We start from the raw sequence: 22395 nt of genomic DNA, 5'->3' as shown, positions 1-22395 counted from the left end.
CTAGGATTTATGTTAGTATCAAAAACTGAACCCTGTATTTAAAAAGTTATGAACATTTTTCTAAATCAAACATGATTGTGGAGAAGTATTTTATATATTATCGCAATGTTAACTATACTGTTTCAGCATGTTTATTATTCTGGTAAGACTAACAAATTGTAAATCCAAATTTTGTAACTTGTTTTGTACAACCAATTAACTTTCAATTGTAAATTTCAAAATCACTATTTTAAGCACTGAACATATTTATATTTCAATTATTGTAAACTATATAAGGGCCAGAGGCAGCGGCCATGGAACGGTTAGTACTGCCTCAGATTTTGTAGTGTCAATGTTACTTTATCATTGCGGTGCGAATAAACAAGTTAATAAGTGGATTTTCATTTTGGCCATAATGTTACAAACTTGTTACACAATGGCTTGATTAAATGATTAAATATGGCTGTGTGTCGTGTGTATGTGGATGGGGATAGGTGGCAGGGGTTCGAAAGTTCACTTTCTCTTCATTCAAGCGAGTTATTACCAATCATAGCAACAAACATTCAGCTACTGTTGTCATTAATGTTTTGAAGTAAATAACTATTACTACTATAACTACTACTACTACTATTTCTAAATACAATTGTTCTAAAATAGCTATAGGAAATTTATAATCTAAAAGGTATATGTACAAATCAAACAGTTCAAAACTGAGTATCTGATCAACTTACCTGCTTAGGCACCACAGAGCAAATCCAAGACCACAGTAAGGATCAAGGCACAACGCAATATGACGAGAAGGATAGAGTTCACAGGCTAGCTTCATTGATCTACAAAGTGATGTCACTGCAGCATGAGACATCTTAATGCCAGCTAGCATGCCCGTTGTTGAAACACTAAATACAGAAATGTGGAATAAGTTCTATTTTAGTTACAAATAAAGCCTTGTATTTATAATTCTAAATACAAATTTAAGCACACAAAGCACATTAAAGGTGGAATGGCCAGTCAAAAAATGTGAGTTATCAATATACAAGGAGGGCCAATTCATGGTTTTCAAACACAGTAATACAGTAATGCTTTGCAGGGAAAGACAAATTAAACTCTGCAAATATATCTACAATACAATCTAAACTAGGAAGTTAAATAGTAAACATAAGAGGCGGTGAAATGGGCAGTAGTTCATTCACAGACACTAAACAAAAATAAGAAAAAAGAAACAGAAAATAAATTCAGATAGAAACTATGGACTCAGATGAAAATAGGTTTATAACAGCAATTTTTGAAAGACTAGTTTCAATATGATAGTCCCCAGTAGACAGAAAGCATCAATGTATGAGTGTATGCCTGTAACAAAAAATCAAAACAACGGAGACCAACTAGCATAATCATTATTTATCAATGATTAGGGAGCTGAAAGCCCAGAAACAATGCTCTAGAATAAAATGTACAGAATGTGTGCTTTAATAAAACTACTTTTCATAAAACTGTGTTACATAGACTCCAACACAGACCTTTCCAAAACAAAAAAGGCAAATGATGTGTGTTCTGGTCTCAGTCGATCACACAGTCATAATCTGTCAGGGAAGTTTTACACAATACATATTTGTTGCTGTGTGAATTCTACCTACAAGCACCAATATCCACTCACAATAAATGCTCTCAAACAAGACACACTCTTCACTAACATGAAATACTCAGTTTCTCTGAACAACCTTATCTTATGCTTTTACTTTCCCTATACAGTACTCATTCTCTTTTACTTAAGCTTATTTACTTGTTCATGTGCTTTCTAACTTCTTAATAACAACAATTCATACTTTATTAACTAAGATATGTTAAAGTACGATGTTCTGAATTTAATAACTTTCTTTTGATAGTTCCTCATGATTTAATACTTGGTTTTTAAACACAAATTAATAAAAATCTCTATAGCTGATGTTAAGGAAGTATTTACTTACATGAGTTTGCAACAACACATATGAAAAATTTTGAACATTGTTTAACAAGATAAAGTGCAACAAAGATATGGTTTAACGTATTGTCGTCACCACCACCACCACCACCACCACCACCACCATCACGATCACCAACAGTACACCCATTTATGGCTACTAAAATTATTGTACTATAAAATTTTAACTGAATTCATTATGAAATATTTAGCGCATGTTGCTCATACAGAATTTGTTAAGAAAAATCTATATCCAAAAGTAAAGAAAGCAAGAACTTCTCTGTTAAATGAGCACACAGCCAGCCATCAATAATAAACAATGAAGAATGCAGAAATGAAAACAATGAACAACCAAGAGAGATTCAAAAACAGTGCCACCTACTGTTAAGGTGAAGAAACGATTTTCTTCAAATTTTAACATGCGTTGCACCTAAAGGTATCCTGTCACTGTACAAGAAAGCATTCACAGGTGAGTAACTGCTGGAGTTTCACGACATCACAGTGTGGAATTTCACATCCCACTACAATGCAAAGCCTGACTGGAGGAATCTGCCAAGTTGTACTTTTGCTTTGTGGAGAGGAACGCGGCTAATGAGATGCAACATTGGTTTCATGACATGAACAGATCTTTGAAGATACCATATTGGATTAAGTTATATGGAATTGAACCCCATACCTGGTAGTTTTTAGGACTCCGTAGCTCAGTCAGTAACAAAGGACCCTTATAGGATCACTTCATTGTCCATCTGTCTGTACGACTGATAAGAAGGATCCCTTCATTGTCCATCCGTCTGTACGACTGATAAGAACCCTTTTTCTCAGGAATGGATGGAGATATGAAGTTGAAATTTATGTCAAATACTGAAGTCTACTGTCACTCGGTGGTGTAAAAAAATTTAAGCTTCTAAGTCAATACAATTAAAAGGTACAGCCATTCATGGCACATATTTTGATACTTGCAAACTCACTCACTAAAACTATAGATAAACTATCTATCTGTAATTAAGTTTGTACAGAATCCTTCGAGAACGAGCCCTACTCACACTTGTCTGGTTTTTTATATTATAGTATAACAACAGTCGTTAAAGGCTACTCATATCTGATGCTTTCCGTAATATAACTTGTGTGCTGTGAATGATAATGGTGCACTGACGATTTAACATGAGTGGAACTTTTTCCTAATATTGTTATAGTTAAATATCAAATAATTTCAACCGTGGTTATAGCCTTTAGCAATCTGTGTACATTGTACAGTTTAAGTTAGACACTGCTGACATGCTGGAATTGTAGCATAATTGATAGTCATGAACCACAAAGGTAAATTACGGGTCTGGCTACCTGTGCTCTCTTTTTTTATGTTTTCTAAGAGATTCTGGCAGTTTATTACTAATTTATACAAATATGAACTGAAATACTTGGTGTTATTTATATTACTTTACAAAGATAAGTTGTCATTTAATGTTGTTCCCAAAAATTTCAAAACGTTCTTGAATGATTTATTTCAAATTTTTTGTGATACTCTAATAAAAATTCAGATGGATATGGGCTATACATGTTTTTTAAACAACAATGTGCAGGTTTTCTACTAATCCGATTGCAAGAAATAAAATGCTGTGCTCTGTTGTACTATACTGTGAAAATGTGTGGTTTCATTAACTTTCTCAGTGTCAGTTTTAACTGCTATAGTGAAGCATATAAAACATTAGACAAATGGTTTCTCTCAAATATATTCTCCCTCTTTACATATAATTTTAACCAAAATTGTATGCACAACAAGCTTCTATTTTGTTTTCTTCCTCACAGCCAGTTTTAACACAAAATAAGAAAGCTGTATTTATGACTTTTTTGTGTATGTTTAGAAAGCTACTACAAAATCTAAAATGTCAAAAATGCTGTAATCCTACCTGTCGGCAGATTAAAATTATGTGAAATACTGACACTGAAGCTAAGATCTTCACAGATCCAGGAACTGGAGAGACCTCTCTCTATCAAATAAATGATACCAACTGATATATGCATTCATTTCAAGTGACTTCAACTCAATGTTTCATTTGCAGTAACAATAAACAAGGCTCAAGGTCAGGGGGAGGGTGGAAGAGGAGATGGACAGAGGGGTGGGAAGGAAATGAATGAAGGAGGGATGGGGGGGCAGGAGGAGATCAGAATGTACCGTATTTACTCGAATCTAAGCCGCACCTGAAAAATGAGACTCGAAATCAAGGAAAGAAATTTTTCCAAATCTAAGCCACACCTAAAATTTGAGACTCGAAATTCAAGGAGAGAGAAAAGTTTTAGGCTCACCTCCAAATCTAAACAAAGTTGGGCCATTGTAATATGAGAGACAATTTAGGTCAAATGAATGACGATACAGCTACAGTAGTTTGGTTCGAGTCGTAATCTTTGCAGTTAAGCTTTACCAGGTAGCCATTGCTATGCGTCAGGTGCTCCAACTGTGTTTATATGGATACTCTTCCTTTTTCATGTGCTTCATCTGGTTTGAATTGATTGCTTTTTTTTCTTTGATCTGATAACTGCCGTTCTCTTTGTTATAGATGTTTACGTCACTCTAAGCTGAAAATGCATTATTGTACTGTGTCATGCATGGTTTGTCGCATTCTGATTGTTTACTGCCTGTCGCTGCTCACGGCATGGCTTGCTTTTGTGCACGCTACCGCCGCTTACAATTTTAAAAAAAAAAAAAAAAAAAGAGGAATCATCTCATTAGTGAAACAATGGTAAGAGACTGCTATCTGTTGTTACTTTCACAGCTGCTTTCTTTCATAATGATCAGCAAGAACCAAATAATAGGCTGCGTATGATAGAAGATGTTCTGAACGAGAGTTTAGTAAAAAATGGCTCTGAGCACTTTGGGACTTAACGACTGTGGTCATCAGTCCCCTAGAACTTAGAACTACTTAAACCTAACTAACCTAAGGACATCACACACATACATGCCCGAGGCAGGATTCAAACCTACGACCGTAGCAGTTGCGCGGTTCCGGACTGTGCGCCTAGAACCGCTAGACCACCGCGGCCGGCAGAGTTTAGTAAAAATTTTTCTTCGTTTGAAAATCTTTGCAGACGCCTCTTTAGTACATTACATTCTGCACAGAAATTAGAGTCATCTTAAATTTAAAAATCTAGTCAATTGCCGTGCTTCATTTCTGACTGTATCACTATTAGGCATAAGAGTAATACGAATATAAACATGATATGATATGTATATTCTTCCGCATTTGCTGTTGTCTCACTCTAGTTTCATAGTTTGTTAGGCAGACAGGATTTAAATGAGATAGCAGCAAACACAAAACAATTCATGGCAAAATGTTTATACTCACATTATTCTTATGGTGAAGAGAATACTGCATGTGATTCACAATTCATAAAAGTTCCTATTAGCAACTCTCTCTTCTCACAGGTAGGAAAAAATTCAGAACGAAGAGTTGGCCATATTGACAAACATCCCAAACAGTCTTGCCAGTTGGGTTTTTATAGTACATTGAAATGCTGCTACATTCGAAGACGAACAATACGGAATTTGTATTTACTTTGTTGGATAATGTATGAAAATGCAGTGGTCGAAACTCAGGGTGGAGAAAAAAGCTCGTCTTACACTTATTTTTTTAATTTATTTACTGAAGCAGAGGTTTTGGCACCAGTATTTATCTTTGTGACAGCAAAGCATGCCTGTGTAGCGCTGCATATATTCGTCGGCAGAAGTTAGTTATGGCGGCACCTACCAACATTTTTCAGAACTTCCGCTTACTTTGCTCTCGATTCTAAGCCACAGGCGGTTTTTTGGATTACAAAAACCGGAAAAAATGTGCGGCTTAGATTCGAGTAAATACGGTATACCACTTCCCATACGTATTTGGCAATAGCAAAGCATTGCCAGGTTCGCTAGTTTATTATAATTAAGAGCACTCACTGTTCGAGACAACTTTCACAATGTGGAAATTAGGCAAATAAGAGTGAGCTGAAGTTGGTCTTGGGCAGATGATTTAAGTATTTTTCTGTTAATAATGTATTTTATAATATAACTTTTTTTCCAAATGCAATTTGTAGTACATTTTGTTTGTCATTGTCAGTGGCAGCATACATAGTATTCCACAACCAGCAGTTCACTGTTCAAGCCACCAATGAGCCCAGAATTGTTTTCACAAATTTCTCTGTGTTTCTTAAATCACTGCTAACAGAGTTAATGCATCTATTTTACATGTTTACATTCTTGTAGACAAACTGTGTTATTTGTACCCAGATGCAGCTGACAACTGCTGCTGGGAGTGCTGCAGCCGCAAATCATGTTCGGGAGCACACTCCGCGAGATGTAGCATGTCATTTCAGAGCATGCAGCTATCACGATGGACACAATGTCTGGTGCGTTTTGTGACAACAAACACATCCCGTGTGCGGATGGCTTAACAAAGAGTAGATAAAAATGAATCTAAATGTAAGAGCATTATCGCATTAATTTAAATATTCAAAAAATAGGGAATGTACTGCCAAAAGGAATGACATCAACACCACATAACAACATTTAGCATACTGCTACTGATCTACAGCAGCGGGATGGAGGATTAGTTACCATCAATGAAATTTATTTCCCTTCACTTTTCTGGCCACAAAAACTTCTACAGCATAAATGTAAGTGACATGTACTGCAATTCATTCACCTCATTCTACACAGCATGAATCTAAGTATGCTCGGGTAAATTCTAATTCACTGCTGTGATAATCTTTTCAAAAACCCTCTTGTTAATATACTACTCAGCACTGCATAAAGATATATCTTGCTTACTGATGCTAAAATTTCTGTAACTGTCAAGAAGAAGAAATTTATTTGTAAGTGCTGAAAATCTCTTGGAATTATCTATACTTTTCCTGTGACGCATAATAATATTATGAAGCTTCACTTCACTAGTAAAACTTTTAATTTTAACAATATTAAGGAAAGGATAGATTGCTACTCATTGTAAATATGATCTACTGAGATGCAGACAACTGGCTGCAAAGTTGAGTAGCAATCTGTCCTTTTCCTAATACTGTTGTTATTCCAACCTGGAGTTTCTGCTGTTTAAGCTTTTAGTTTTGTTACATCTTGCTCTGTATTACCGGCCAATCAAAATTTTTTTCTACCTGAAATCTAGGTAAGCCAGCATTTCTGCAGTTGGTGCCCGATACATTGTAGGCAGCTTCTTCTTTGGCATGTCATCCGTGTCAAGTGTGATAGGCCAAGACTTTATATCCACCACATTACTTGCTTCCTAGAACAAAAGACATCTTATTCGAAACAATGAACATTGTTGCAATTTAAAATAAACAGAAATAATTACATGTACAAAAAATGGACATCATTAAACACTAGATAATTACACATACAAAAAGGGTACTACTATTCCAAAATTTATTACTAGTTCTGCCATAATACTATTATATTGGTGTTCAAAGTACAGTAAGTACTCTGAAATAGAAGCTTCCAACACAGAGAAACATTTAAAATATGACAGTCTCTCCTCACATCCTGAACTTTTGGTGTTTCCTTGTTGCTATTCACTTTCCTTTTTTCTTACAACTAACTTTTCTCAATTTTTTGTATCTCTGTTTCTCAGTCATTGCTTCTGTATAACTGATCATGTCTTCCTTTATGTAGTAAAACATTCTCCGTCCTGTGGAGTAACTGCTTATTCCATGGTGTGATACACAATCAGCTTCTCCACTCAAGTGAATATTGAGCCTCTTACTCTCACTACATACCAAGATGTGTTTAGTTCAAAATTTTGAAGAAAAAAAAAATTACGTAAATCCACATAACACTTACTTTAAGACTGTGACATCAAGTCATTCTGGTATTCATAAAATAGTTGAACATTCAGTTTCTCACAAAAATATTTCTATAATTGAGATGAGATGAAGCCCTTTTCCACATAACTAGAAGAGGGCATGACACTCTTGTCACACAGGTTATACCCCTGGGGAAGACACACTTGCAAGACGTGTCCAATACAACCAACCAATCACATCCTACTCCAGTCCCATCACAGCATATCCTATCTTATTATAAAAGCTGAAAGTAATCATATAACACCTCTGCTGTAATCTGCACAGCATTCTATGAGGACATGACCACTGACCAGGTCTCCACATAAATGAATAGCCACCACCAAACTGTGGCCAAGAAAAAGTTGACCATCTGACGGCAGGACATACTCCCGAACACAACAAGCGCAATTCCAAATGACTGCTTCAAAACAGTCACATATGAAAAATCCAGACAATAGGAAAAAGCTGATAAAAATAATATCATCTTCCAATTTAAACAGTGTTTTTGATATCAGTGTTCCAAGGATCTGGCTGGTGCACACAAGTTATTCAATGGAATGGAAGATATATACTCTAAGGAAGACATCGTCAGACATACAGAAGCAATGACACAGACACTGTGACTTTCTGTACATTGAAAAAGATTATTGTACGAAAAACTGACAACATAATTTTATTAAGTGATGTCAAGATTTGTCATTTTGTTACAGCATAAACATACTCTTCCTGAATAATAACACAGCTTGTGACTTATGGCAAGCTATATTTAAGGTTAACATTCTGTATACTGACCTTGGATTTTAGAAGCTTTATTACATTCTGATTGGATAAAACTAGGACAGATTTGCTGACATCAACAATCATTCTCACAGTAGGAAGTGTAGTCTGCAAATTTTGAGGATGTGGTGGTCTTATTGTTACTGGCACAGCACCTGTAATCAGATCAAATATGCTTAACAAACACTAGAAAAACCAATCAATTATAAAACATAAACTGTCACAGGAAACGCTTTAATTTTATTTTCTATAACTAAATAAATTCTAACTTCAGTTGGGATTTACACTAAAATACAAAATATGGGTGAGATCAAATGATAGAAAGTCCAGGATGGAACACGAAAAGGACAGATTGCTACTTAGCCTATAGAAGAGATAGTGCATCAAAACCACACATGGCAAAAAGACTGCCATACATTTAAGCTTTCGGTCAGAAGGTCTTCTTCTGAATTAGAAGACACACACACACACACACACACACACACACACACACACACACACACACACACAAGCCACTGTCTCTGGTAGATGAGGCCAGACTGTGCACTCCAATAGCACCTCATCAGACGAACAATATGGTGTGTGTGGTACTGGTAATGAGGAGGCTGGAGTGAGGAGGAAGAGGAGGAGGAGGAGGAGGGATAGCGAGGTAGGCATGGGGGAAGATGAAATATGAGCATGAGTTATGTAATATCAAAACAATAAATTACACTAGTCCAATGGTATACGTACCAACATAAAGGCAACCATAGAATGCACAAATGAGATCAATTCCAGGTGGGAAGATGAGTGCCACATGATCGCCTGTATTGATCTTTCCTTTCTCGAGTAAAAGGTTGCCAACCCTTTCAGCTTTCTTATGAAGTTGTGAGCAGGAAAGTGTGACTGCTACAGTTCCTTTACTATTGAGCAATGTAAATATAACATGGTCAGCTGTGCTCTGTGCCCTCCACTTCAGAATTTCCGATATGAATTGATACTGTTTTAAGAGAAAAGAGAAATACTGATGAAAACAGCATACACCAGCAATGCAAATATATTTTTTAAATGGAAATTACTTTGATCAACAGCTAAATAAAAGTGCAGCACCTAACAAGTAAAATTTCTACCACTGCTTATTAAGGCGGTTGAAGGATATTTCCTGATAAGCATCATTAAATTTTGCACAACTGGTCCTGAAGTATCACTTAACATGACGTGACTACTATTTTTAAAAATCCGAAGTTTCTTTTACCTTGGTCGTAAATAACACCACATACCAAAAGTATTTCATAAGAGTTGTAGTATGTGTCAAAACTTTAAAACCTGCATTCACTAAAATAATGTTAATATGTAACCATATATAAGTTTAGTGATTCAAGAACTCTTATAAATCAATGAAAATAATCATTTTTATGAGAATATAATGTAATTGGATAGATAAAAAATCTACTAAACAAGTGACGGCAGGAGAACACTTACATATACGAGGGCGGTTCAGAAAGTAACCTCCGATTGGTCACAGTGCGGGTTGTGGGGAGAGTAGCGACGCCATCTGTGCGTTCACGCACTCAACAGGTCAGTCGGCATCAAGCCGTGGTCGAGTGAACGTCGTACCTGCGCTAGTTTAGTTTTTGTGGCAGTTTGAAATGTGTGCTGCAATAGAAAACCCCGCCAAATGTGAAGTGCGTGCTGTCATAAGGTTTTTTACAGCCAAAGGATATTCTGCAGCAGCTATTCATCGTGAGCTTTGTGCCATGTACGGACCAAGAGTTATGAGTGAAGGAGTTGTCCGTGAATGGGTACGTTTATTTAAAAGTGGACGAGAAAACGTTCATGATGAAGAGAGGAGTGGTAGACCATCATTGGTGACTGACGAACTCGTTCAGACAGTTGATGCAAAAGTTCGTGAAAATCGACGTTTCTCAATGTCGGAGTTGTCTACTGGTTTTCCACAGATTTCTAAGACTCTCTTGTACGAGATAGTGACAGCAAGATTGGGTTACCGTAAGTTCTGTGCACGATGGATGCCCAAAATTCTTACCGACCACCACAAAACTCAAAGAATGGCCTCTGCATTAGACTTTCTGTCACGTTATGAGGACGAAGGAGAACCATTGTTAAACAGAATCGTGACCGGTGACGAAACCTGGATTAAGTACGTGAACCCTGAGACAAAAGAACAATCAAAGATGTGGGCACATTCAAATTCGCCTACCAAACCAAGAAAAGCCTCGCAAGATTTTTCTGCCAGAAAACTGATGGCAACGGTGTTTTGGGATGCCAAAGGGGTGTTGTTGGTTGAATTCATGGAACGTGGTACGACCATTAATCAAGACGTGTACTGTGAAACAATAAAAAAGTTACGACGGGCTATACAGAACAAACGCCGTGGTATGCTGACTTCCGGTATCGTTTTTTTGCACGATAACGCCCGTCCTCACTCTGCTCGCAGAACAACGGCCCTTCTTGAGTCCTTCAAGTGGGACGTTATCAACCATCCACCTTACAGCCCAGACCTGGCGCCAAGTGATTATCACCTCTTCATGCATTTGAAGAAATGGCTCGGGTCACAGCGGTTTGATGACGACGAAGAGCTCAAAGATGCGGTCACAGGCTGGCTCCAGGCACAAGCGGGTGATTTTTATGCAGAAGGAATTTCAAAGCTTGTGAAGAGATACGATAAGTGCCTCAATCGCTATGGAGACTATGTAGAAAAATAGTGCAAAGATGTAGTTGTAAGATGTATATATTAAAATATTTTTATTTAACTTGGTGTATTTTTTTTAAATCAACCGGAGGTTACTTTCTGAACGGTCCTCGTATAAAGGTACTTAAATTTGCAAGCTTTGGAGCCAGTGGCTCCTCCTTCTGGCAGTACAGTTGAAGGGGAAGGAAGAGGGGTGAAGTAAAAGAACTGGTGTGTTTTAGGAATTGGGGAGAGTTTGGGAAAGTTTCTCGGAGCCCTGGGTTAAAAGAGACTTAATGGACAGGACGAGTGTGTCTTTCCTTCTTGCCCCGTCTGGTAAGCCTCCCCTGAACCAGAGTTCTGGGCGACTTTTCTGAACTCTCTCCATTTCCTGATTCATCCTTTTCTTCAATCCTTCTATCAGAAAAAGGAGCCATTTCCTCTGAAAGCTTGCAAGTTTAAATGTGTGTGTTCTCCTGCTGCCACTTGGCAAGTAGATTACAGTTACATTCTATTTTTTAAAAATCAATTACATTTTAAGAGGTCTTATAAGTAATAATCCACAGACATTTCTGCAGTCAGATGTTGTCGTGAATGAAGTTGATGTTGCACTATTAGCAAAAAAATTATCAAATGATAATTAAATAGACACCCTAGCTGCAAGCAGGCGTTGATACACTTCATTGGGGACATGTTGAAAATGCGTGCCCCAACCGGGACACGGGACAACCGGGACACATATAGTTAAAAAAAATTATCAATATTCCCTGTATCCAGTTTTAGCTTAAATACACCCCCCATCAGTTTTTGTACTACAAGACTGTTGAGATACTACCAAAAAACTTCTTAGTGTTTAATATAACAGCTTAAAGGTCTCTGCTGTATGAAAATTACAAATTTATCAATAAATTTTTGTGATCTTGCCAATCTTTAATTCACATGGTTTTTTTTTTTTTAGGTTTATGTGCTGCATAACAAAAATGTACACTGTGAATTCAGACAATTAATCTCACCTTCCTTGCTGAGTCAGATTCCTCATCCACAATTCCCATGTCTCTTCCTTGGGCAGATGCAAGCCGATTGCCTTGCACTATGTTGCCTACCATGACAGAGGCAGGCCCAACGTCTGTAACAAAGTCAGCAGCTAGGAAGCCACATTACAAAAAGAAATTATTGTTACTACTTCAAAAAAAGTTAAAAACACAAAAGAAAACAGCAAAAAAATTATTTTCTTTTGCACTACCACTACACTACTGAATGAACTCACAAAATATATGCTTAATCTACGTGTCTGTACAAAACTGTTAGTAGCTATTAAAGAAATACCAAACGTACAACCTTAAATATATTAAAACCTCAAATACAACAAATGAGTGCTTTTTCATGCAGTTATTAACAGAAAATACTACCTTCACCTCAAGCTACATTATAAGTAAATAATTTTCCACTCTTTATGTTCAGAGTAATATTCACTGTCTCACACAAAATTCTGTTAATTACTTCGTCATCATTAAACAGAAAAAAGTCAAGAAACCTAATTTTTTCTGTTACTGTAACCTCTTTCATCAGTTCCCTTTGTAATCTGTTTGCCTTTTGTGATGCGTTCACCACTTTTTTTTCCTTACCTCCCACAAGCATACTTGTTCTCTCTGCCTTAACATCAACTAAGAAATACATTAAAATTCAAAATACAAGAGTCTAAATTGCAGATTTGTACTAGGTAGCATGTAAGTGGCTACTTACCAGCTGCTGAAACAGGAGAAGCCAAAGAACAGCTAAGAGACACACAAACAGACAAAACTGAGCTGTCACATCTTTAACCATGGTTTTTTTTTTCAGAATGAAAAGGAAAGGCATTATTTTGTCTCTCGTGACTAAAGCAGCCCTACAACTGTACTGAAATACAATCGTATTGGAATATAGCAACTATCTGCACATTCTGAAGAGACTTTATTTCATTAAAATATGAATGTTTTGATTGTGTCTTGCTCATGAATTCATTGTTTATATTCAATACAGCTGTTCCAAAGTAGATAGTGCACACTCAGTACATATTCAGTTAACCTACTGAAATGGAAAGACTGAGATAAGATCATGGTAAATCCTGGATGGCCCTTACTATCAACAGCAACGGAAGAATGCTCGAAATGATCAGTCACCAAAGTAAGCTTGCAACATTTTTCCAATTTCTATTCACAGTAAGGCCATCCCAGCATTATCTCAATCTTAACTCAAAACTTTTCCTATTAATACAATAACTGAGTATGGATCCAACCCAATGGACTGGATAAGGAGACAACCACAGGAAGAGCCAGATAAATAGATCTGGCCTACAAGCAAATAAAGAACAAGTACAAGTACAAGTACAACAAATGGGTGTTATCCTACAAGGCCAAAATCAGACACTATAACTCGGCAGTATAACCTGGAGAATTTATGCCTCAGAGTGTCTTATTTTAAAGAGAAAAGGGAAGCTTCAGGAATTCAAAAAGGAAGAAGATTCTGAGGAAAATTCTCAGACCAATGAGGACTACTGATGAGACTTGAAAGAAGCCGAAAAACAAAGCACCCTCCAAGCAAACCAAAAAGAGGAATGAGAAATGAGGAAGTGGAGGTTGAATTTCTACAGATACTTACTGTGGATGGATGAATGCAAACTGACCAAAAGGAGCTTCAACTACATCGTGGAGTGAAAGGCGACATCTAAATGTGTAAATGACATGAAAGGGGATGCTGCAGAAGTTGGAATTACACCATGGATAGTCCATAAAAGAGGAGAGTTCAGTAGCAGAGTTAACAGTATAAAATCATTTCAAGAGAAACCACCAAACAGTTGGCCCAAATGGATCATTTCTGAGCAGGAAAGGGAAAAAAAGTGACAGAATGAAGAGGTCCTGGGAGGAGAAGAGTAGGTGCAGTCTATAGGCCAAATTCAATTATTTTTTTACTTTTATTTTTTTAAAATTGAGTATGTAGTTCAACTAAAGTGTGTACCTTTTGCATGAAACATCTGTAGCAAATGAAAAAATCCGAAAATGAGCAAAGAATGTTTGACATTAGTCACTGTTTAGTTAAATAACGTTCATTCATCACAAGTGACAGGCAACTGACATTCTGTTACAGTTTATAAAGATGTAAAAGTGAAAAGGGGAAAAAAAAGAGTGATCTCAAATGTTTGAATCAAGACAGAGAGAATCTACAGGCAAGCAGCCAGATGCAGCAACAGACTTCAATAACTCAGAAACAACTCAATTTTGTTGGTTTTTGACTCTTTACACCACAACTGGGACATTTTTGTTCTCATTAAGCAACATTAATATGAAGATACAAACCACCAAAGAAAATATTAAGAAAGCAAAAGTAACACATAAGTTACCAAACCTTACTGCTGTCCTACAAAATCTCTTCTTAATACTGAGCAGAGCACCTAGCTTCAGTTTAGTTTGTCAACATTCCATATATTTGTCCAATTCTTCTGCTGGATGGCACAGCTGTAACTTTTACATGGGCATCGTCTATACTACATCAAGAAGGAACTGAACTGATTCTCAAGGCCAAGTAACATATATTGCTAAACATTCCCTTGGCCTGTTTTGTTGATATTTACTAACGAAACCTGTTCACCTTTTCTGACAAAAAAGTAGTGCCTTGAAGTCCTAGTAAGCCAAGAAATGTATTATCAGACAAATCAGCATCCACGAGAAATACATAGTTAACCCTTTTCTCTCTTGCTGCCTAACTTCTTGTAGGTGGCTTTGATGCTTCCTTGATGAACCAGAAACATGCATTCACATGCAAAATTTTCATCTGATATTTTTGACACAGTGGAACATGTACAAGAACATACATATTCTCTTTGCTTTCGTGGGTGGTAAATAAGCAATATACCTGAATGTATCTCACGAGGTTTGGGCAGATTTGTGACACAAGTGTGCGGGCAAAGTAGCACATTAGCTGGATGAAGAGTTCCCTCTAAGAACCGACGCTTTGTTTCTGAGAGATGAATTCCACCAAGAGGTGTCTTAGGTAAGTAGTTTGGTGGCACAAGAGCCAGACAATAGATGCCAACTTGATGAATTGAGTCAACTGCCTGGAGAACCCGTGACATCCATTGGAAACTCTGTAAATAGAGAATATACAATTAAAAGAAACATAAAAAACAAAGTCAACACAAAAAATAAATTTATTTTCAGCTGTCATGACAACAAAATACTTAAGGCAACATACTTGAGGATGGAAGGATACTTGTGACTTAATGGTGTTACACGTTTCATGAAAATGAATGCAGATAAGTAGAATGCAGTTTAAATCAATTTAATTTCTGAAAGGGGACTGAGCTCCACATGCAATCCAAGCTTAGTGAAGCACACTGAAGCACTGCATCAGCTCTCATTACCATTTATCACTGGATCAATCAATTAAATGTTCTATGATCAGTACAGATTTGCCATGTTCTAGGCAACAGAATGATGTTTCAACTGAAGAAATTGTCAGTAAAATTTACTTTACTGTGATACAATACTACTGAATTAAGATTTGTGACTACTGAGATGACAAGCATTTCATATGAATAGGTACATACATCAGTCAAAGCAGGAAGCTGGAAGTACTCTCCTAAGAGCAAAAAACCATTCTGACAGTGGGAGGGACAAAACAACGTGTCGGTGACAAGTTACCATTAGAGACGGGGTACAAGCTTGAAGTGGATACAGAAAGGGAAGGAAATCGGCCATGCATTTTTCAACAGAATCACCCGGGCATTTACCACAAGCAATTCTGGTAAAACATGGAAAACCTACATCTATAGACCTGAGAGGGGATATCACCATCCTTCCAAATGTGAACCCAGTATCTTGTCACTGCACCATGTTACTTGATTCCAAGAGGAAAGTGACAGGATTTTATTTTTCTTTCTTTGCAGGGGATCGAAGGTTATCAGCTTGGCTGATTATTTTGTCATCTTTGGAAACATTATTGGGATTTACACATAGTGACTCAAACAAGAAATGTTAAGATTAACATGATTTAAGAGAAATATGGATCTCACCCACACTGGGCTTTGAATTAAATTCAAAAACTACAAGTGAAAATTTCTGCCTGACTGGGACTTGAACTCTGACCTCTTGCTTTATGCAAGCAGCCACCTTAACCACTTTGGCTATATGGACATGCATCCCTTCCAAACCAGGTCCTCCAGACAGTGGATGCCACACATGTAGCGTGCAAAAAGTTGAGAATTTGGGTTGGTAGCTGTAATACGACTAGTCACAGGGTAGTTACAGAATGGTTCAATGCCACTAAAAGTTAAACAGATTGTATACCACCTGATCCAGAATATGTAATGGACAAGAGATATAAAGTGTTTTTCTTAATTTCTATCAGTAAGTTGAACTATATGGTTCACTTATATACCGAATCAACACCTTTAACATTACTGTACATCATTTAACTGTAATCACCAGAAAATTATAACTAGTTAGAAAACCTGATGATGTTAATTAACATAGTCGTAAGTTTCAGGAAAATTTATAATTTCATTCTTGTGGCTGCATTATTAAATTCTCATACAAATGTTAGGAGAAATATCTATGTTGTAATTAAACTAATGTTCTTTTTGTTGTTGTTGTTGTTGTTGTTGTTGTGGTCTTCAGTCCATGGACTGGTTTGATGCAGCTCTCCATGCTACTCTACCCTGTGCAAGCTGCTTCATCTGTAAGTAAATACTGCACCCTACATTCTTCTGAATCTGTTAAGTGTATTCATGTCTTGGTCTGCCTGTATGATTTTTACCCACCACACTGCCCTCCAACACTAAATTGGTGATCCCTTGATGCCTCTGAAAGTGTCCTACCAACTGAACCCTTCTTCTAGTCAAGTTGTGCCACAAATTCCTCTTCTCCCCAATTATTTACGTAATCCACCCATCTAATCTTCAGCATTCTTCTGTAGCACCACATTTCAAAAGCTTCTATTCTCTTCTTGTCTAAACTATTTATCGTCCATGTTTCCCTTCCATACATGGCTACACGACATACAAATACTTTCACACACGACTTCCTGACACTTAAATCTACACTCAATGTTAACAAATTTCTCTTCTTCAGAAACGCTTTCCTTGCCATTGCCAGTCTACATTTTATATCCTCTCTATTTCGACCATAATCGGTTTTTTTGCTCCTAAACAGCAGAATTCCTTTACTACTTTAAGTGTCTCATTTCCTAATCTGATTCCCTCAGCATCACCTGATTTAATTTGACTACATTCCATTATTCTCATTTTTCTTTTGTTGGTGTTCATCTTATAGCCTCCTATCAAGACACTGTCCATTCCGTTCAACAGCTCTTCCAAGTCCTTTGCTGTCTCTGACAGAATTACAATGTCATCGGCGAACCTCAAAGTTTTTATTTCTTCTCCATGGATTTTAATTCCTACTCCAAATTTTTCTTTTGTTTCCTTTACTGCTTGCTCAATATATAGATTAAATAACATTGGGGACAGGCTACAACCCTGTCTCACTCCCTTCCCAACCACGGCTTCCCTTTCAGTGAGTCCTCTTCCATTTCCATAACACTGCCCTTGAGTGCATTGCTCTTGTACAGGCCCTCTACATACTCCTTCCATCTTTCTACTTTCCCTTCTTTACGCAAGACAGGTTTTCCATCTGAGCTCTTGATATTCGTACAGGTGGTTCTCTTTTCTCCAAGGATCTCTGTAATTTTCCTGTAGGCAGTTTCTATCTTACTCCTAGTGATATATGCCTCTACATCCTTATATTTGTCCTCTAGCCATCCCTGCTTAGCCATTTTTCACTTCCTGTTGAACTCATTTTTTAAGCATTTGTAGTCCTGTTTGCCTGCTCCATTTACTGCATTTTTATATTTTCTCCTTTCATCAATTAAATTCAATATTTATTCTGTTATCCAAGGATTTCTACTAGCTTTCATCTTTTTACCTACTTGATCCTCTGCTGCCTTCAATACTTCATCAGTCAAAACTATACATTCTTCTTCTATTGTATTTGTTTCCCCCATTTTTGTTGATTGTTCCCTAATGCCCTCTCTGAAACTCCCTACAACCTCTGGTTCTTTCAGTTTATCCAGGTCCCATCTCCTTAAATTCCCACCTGTTTGTTAATCTACAGTCCATGATCAATAGATTCTGGCCAGAGTCTACATCTGCTCCTAGAAATGTCTCAGTTTAAAACGTGGTTCCTAAATCTCTGTCTTACCATTATATAATCTATCTGAAACCTTCCAGTGTCTCCAGGCCTCTTCCACGTATACAACCTTGTTTCACGATTCTTAAACAAAGTGTTAGCTATGATTAAGTTATACTCTGTACAAAATTCTACCAGGTGGCTTCCTCTTCCATTTTTTACCCTCATTCCATATTCACCTACTACTATTCCTTCTCTTCCTTTTTCTACTATCAAATTCCAGTCCCCCATGACAATTAAATTTTCATCTCCCTTCACTATCTGAATAATTTCTTTTGTCTCACCAGACATTTCTTCAATCTCTTCGTCATCTGCAGACCTAATAAACTTGTACTACTGTGGTAGGTGTGGGCTTCATGTCTATCTTTGCTACAATAATGCATTCACTATGCTACTTGTAGTAGCTTACTCGCACTCCCATTTCTTTATTCATTATTAAACCTACGCTATTTAATTTTGTGCTGATAACCCTATATTCACCTGACCAGAAGTCCTGTTCCTCCTGCCACCAAACTCCACCAACTCCCACTACATCAAACTTTATCCTACCCATTTCCCTTTTTAATTTAAATTTATTAAGGGATCTGACATTCCATGCTCTGATCCGTATAACACCAGTTTTGTTTCTCCTGATAATAATGTCCTCCTGCATGGTCCCCGCCCAGAGAACTGGAATATTTTACCCAAGAGGACGCCATCATCATTTAACCATACAGTAAAGCTGCATGCCCTCGGGAAAAATTACAGCTGTAGTTCCCCCCTTGCTTTCAGCCATTCGCAGTACCAGCACAGCAAGGCTGTTTTCATTAATGTTACAAATCCAGAACAGTCAATCATCCAGACTGTTGCCCCTGCAACTACTGAAAAGTCTGCTGCCCCTCTTTAAGTACCACATGTTTATCTGGCCTCTCAACATATACCCCTCCATTGTGGTTGCACCTACTGTACAGCTATCTGCATCACTGAGGCATGCAAGCCTCCCCACCGACGGCATGGTCCATGGTTCATCGGGGTGGAACCAATAACAAAGTATCAAAATTCATAAATTTCAACTCGCCTAAAAACACGGTTCATGGGGGGGGGGGGGAGGAACCAATAATAAATTATCAATGTTCATAAATTTCTACTCACCAAAAAAATGAACTTTTGGAACATTTATCAGTCATTTGATATATTTAACGTGACTGGAATTCGAGTGTAGGAAAAGGGAGAGAAGGAAACGTAGTAGGTGAATATGGATTGGGGCTAAGAAATGAAAGAGGAAGCCGCCTGGTAGAATTTTGCACAGAGCACAATTTAATCATAGCTAACACTTGGTTTAAGAATCATGATAGAAGGTTGTATACATGGAAGAACCCTGGAGATACTAAAAGGTATCAGATAGATTATATAATGGTAAGACAGAGATTTAGGAACCAGGTTTTAAATTGTAAGACATTTCCAGGGGCAGATGTGGACTCTGATCACAATCTATTGGTTATGACCTGTAGATTAAAACTGAAGAAACTGCAAAAAGGTGGGAATTTAAGGAGATGGGACCTGGATAAACTGAAAGAACCAGAGGTTGTACAGAGTTTCAGGGAGAGCATAAGGGAACAATTGACAGGAATGGGGGAAAGAAATACAGTAGAAGAAGAATGGGTGGCTTTGAGGGATGAAGTAGTGAAGGCAGCAGAGGATCAAGTAGGTAAAAAGACGAGGGCTAGTAGAAATCCTTGGGTAACAGAAGAAATATTGAATTTAATTGATGAAAGGAGAAAATATAAAAATGCAGTAAATGAAGCAGGCAAAAAGGAATACAAACGTCTCAAAAATGAGATTGACAGGAAGTGCAAAATGGCTAAGCAGGGATGGCTAGAGGACAAATGTAAGGATGTAGAGGCTTATCTTACTAGGGGTAAGATAGATACTGCCTACAGGAAAATTAAAGAGACCTTTGGAGATAAGAGAACCACTTGTATGAACATCAAGAGCTCAGATGGAAACCCAGTTCTAAGCAAAGAAGGGAAAGCAGAAAGGTGGAAGGAGTATATAGAGGGTCTATACAAGGGCGATGTACTTGAGGACAATATTATGGAAATGGAAGAGGATGTAGATGAAGATGAAATGGGAGATAAGATACTGCGTGAAGAGTTTGACAGAGCACTGAAAGACCTGAGACGAAACAAGGCCCCCGGAGTAGACAACATTCCATTGGAACTACTGACGGCCTTGGGAGAGCCAGTCCTGACAAAACTCTACCATCTGGTGAGCAAGATGTATGAAACAGGCGAAATACCCTCAGACTTCAAGAAGAATATAATAATTCCAATCCCAAAGAAAGCAGGTGTTGACAGATGTGAGAATTACCGAACAATCAGTTTAATAAACCACAGCTGCAAAATACTAACACGAATTCTTTACAGACGAATGGAAAAACTAGTAAAAGCCGACCTCGGGGAAGATCAGTTTGGATTCCGTAGAAATACTGGGACACGTGAGGCAATACTGACCTTACGACTTATCTTACAAGAAAGATTAAGGAAAGGCAAACCTACGTTTCTAGCATTTGTAGACTTAGAGAAAGCTTTTGACAATGTTGACTGGAATACACTCTTTCAAATTCTAAAGGTGGCAGGGGTAAAATACAGGGAGCGAGAGGCTATTTACAATTTGTACAGAAACCAGATGGCAGTTATAAGAGTCGAGGGACATGAAAGGGAAGCAGTGGTTGGGAAGGGAGTAAGACAGGGTTGTAGCCTCTCCCCGATGTTATTCAATCTGTATATTGAGCAAGCAGTAAAGGAAACAAAAGAAAAATTCGGAGTAGGTATTAAAATCCATGGAGAAGAAATAAAAACTTTGAGGTTCGCCGATGACATTGTAATTCTGTCAGAGACAGGAAAGGACTTGGAAGAGCAGTTGAATGGAATGGATGGTGTCTTGAAGGGAGGATATAAGATGAACATCAACAAAAGCAAAACGAGGATAATGGAATGTAGTCGAATTAAGTCGGGTGATGTTGAGGGTATTAGATTAGGAAATGAGACACTTAAAGTAGTAAAGGAGTTTTGCTATTTGGGGAGCAAAATAACTGATGATGGTCAAAGTAGAGAGGATATAAAATGTAGACTGGCAATGGCAAGGAAAGCGTTTCTGAAGAACAGAAATTTGTTAACATCGAGTATAGATTTAAGTGTCAGGAAGTCTTTTCTGAAAGTATTTGTATGGAGTGTAGCCATGTATGGAAGTGAAACATGGACGATAAATAGTTTGGACAAGAAGAGAATAGAAGCTTTCGAAATGTGGTGCTACAGAAGAATGCTGAAGATTAGATGGGTAGATCACATAACTAATGAGGAGGTACTGAAAAGGATTGGGGAGAAGAGGAGTTTGTGGCACAACTTGACCAGAAGAAGGGATCAGTTGGTAGGACATGTTCTGAGGCATCAAGGGATCACCAATTTAGTATTGGAGGGCAGCGTGGAGGGTAAAAATCGTAGGGGGAGACCAAGAGATGCATACACTAAGCAGATTCAGAAGGATGTAGGTTGCAGTAGGTACTGGGAGATGAAGAAGCTTGCACAGGATAGAGTAGCATGGAGAGCTGCATCAAACCAGTCTCAGGACTGAAGACCACAACAACAACAACAACGTGACTTGTTCATTTTAGTCATCATGTCAATAATGAAAAACCAATTAAATCAGTTGTAATTAACTTTTTCATTAATGACTCTTGAACATTCTGATGTAAACACTACTGATTTTCAGTAATTTTGAGACTATGAAATTATCATACAGAACGTTAACCTGAAATTCTGTTTTTGCACTTTGTACTGTACCTCAGTTAATGTCAGGAATAAAATATAGTGTGAAATCAAGATGTAATTAATGATTTTATGATAAGTATTGTTATTGTAACTTCATAAGCAAATTTCCCCGCATGGGTCAAAAAGAACAATATTTAGAATATTTATTCAGAATGAATCATCACTTATTGT

General features: G+C 37.4%; 1 protein-coding gene across 1 annotated transcript in view; it reads right to left on the bottom strand.

The window, feature by feature from the left end:
- Window positions 1–22395, bottom strand: part of LOC126196964 (disco-interacting protein 2) — a 667247-nt gene that overhangs the window by 44996 nt on the left and 599856 nt on the right. Inside the window, 6 exon segments of the mRNA XM_049934602.1 lie at window positions 711–875; window positions 7070–7197; window positions 8546–8685; window positions 9263–9509; window positions 12212–12324; window positions 15087–15318. Coding sequence (XP_049790559.1) covers window positions 711–875; window positions 7070–7197; window positions 8546–8685; window positions 9263–9509; window positions 12212–12324; window positions 15087–15318 — 1025 coding nt within the window.

The sequence above is a fragment of the Schistocerca nitens genome, chromosome 1 (assembly GCF_023898315.1).
Source record: "Schistocerca nitens isolate TAMUIC-IGC-003100 chromosome 1, iqSchNite1.1, whole genome shotgun sequence".
Classification (NCBI taxonomy): domain Eukaryota; kingdom Metazoa; phylum Arthropoda; class Insecta; order Orthoptera; family Acrididae; genus Schistocerca; species Schistocerca nitens.
Note: the sequence above shows the minus strand (reverse complement) of the source record. Positions and strands in the feature narration are given on the sequence as shown.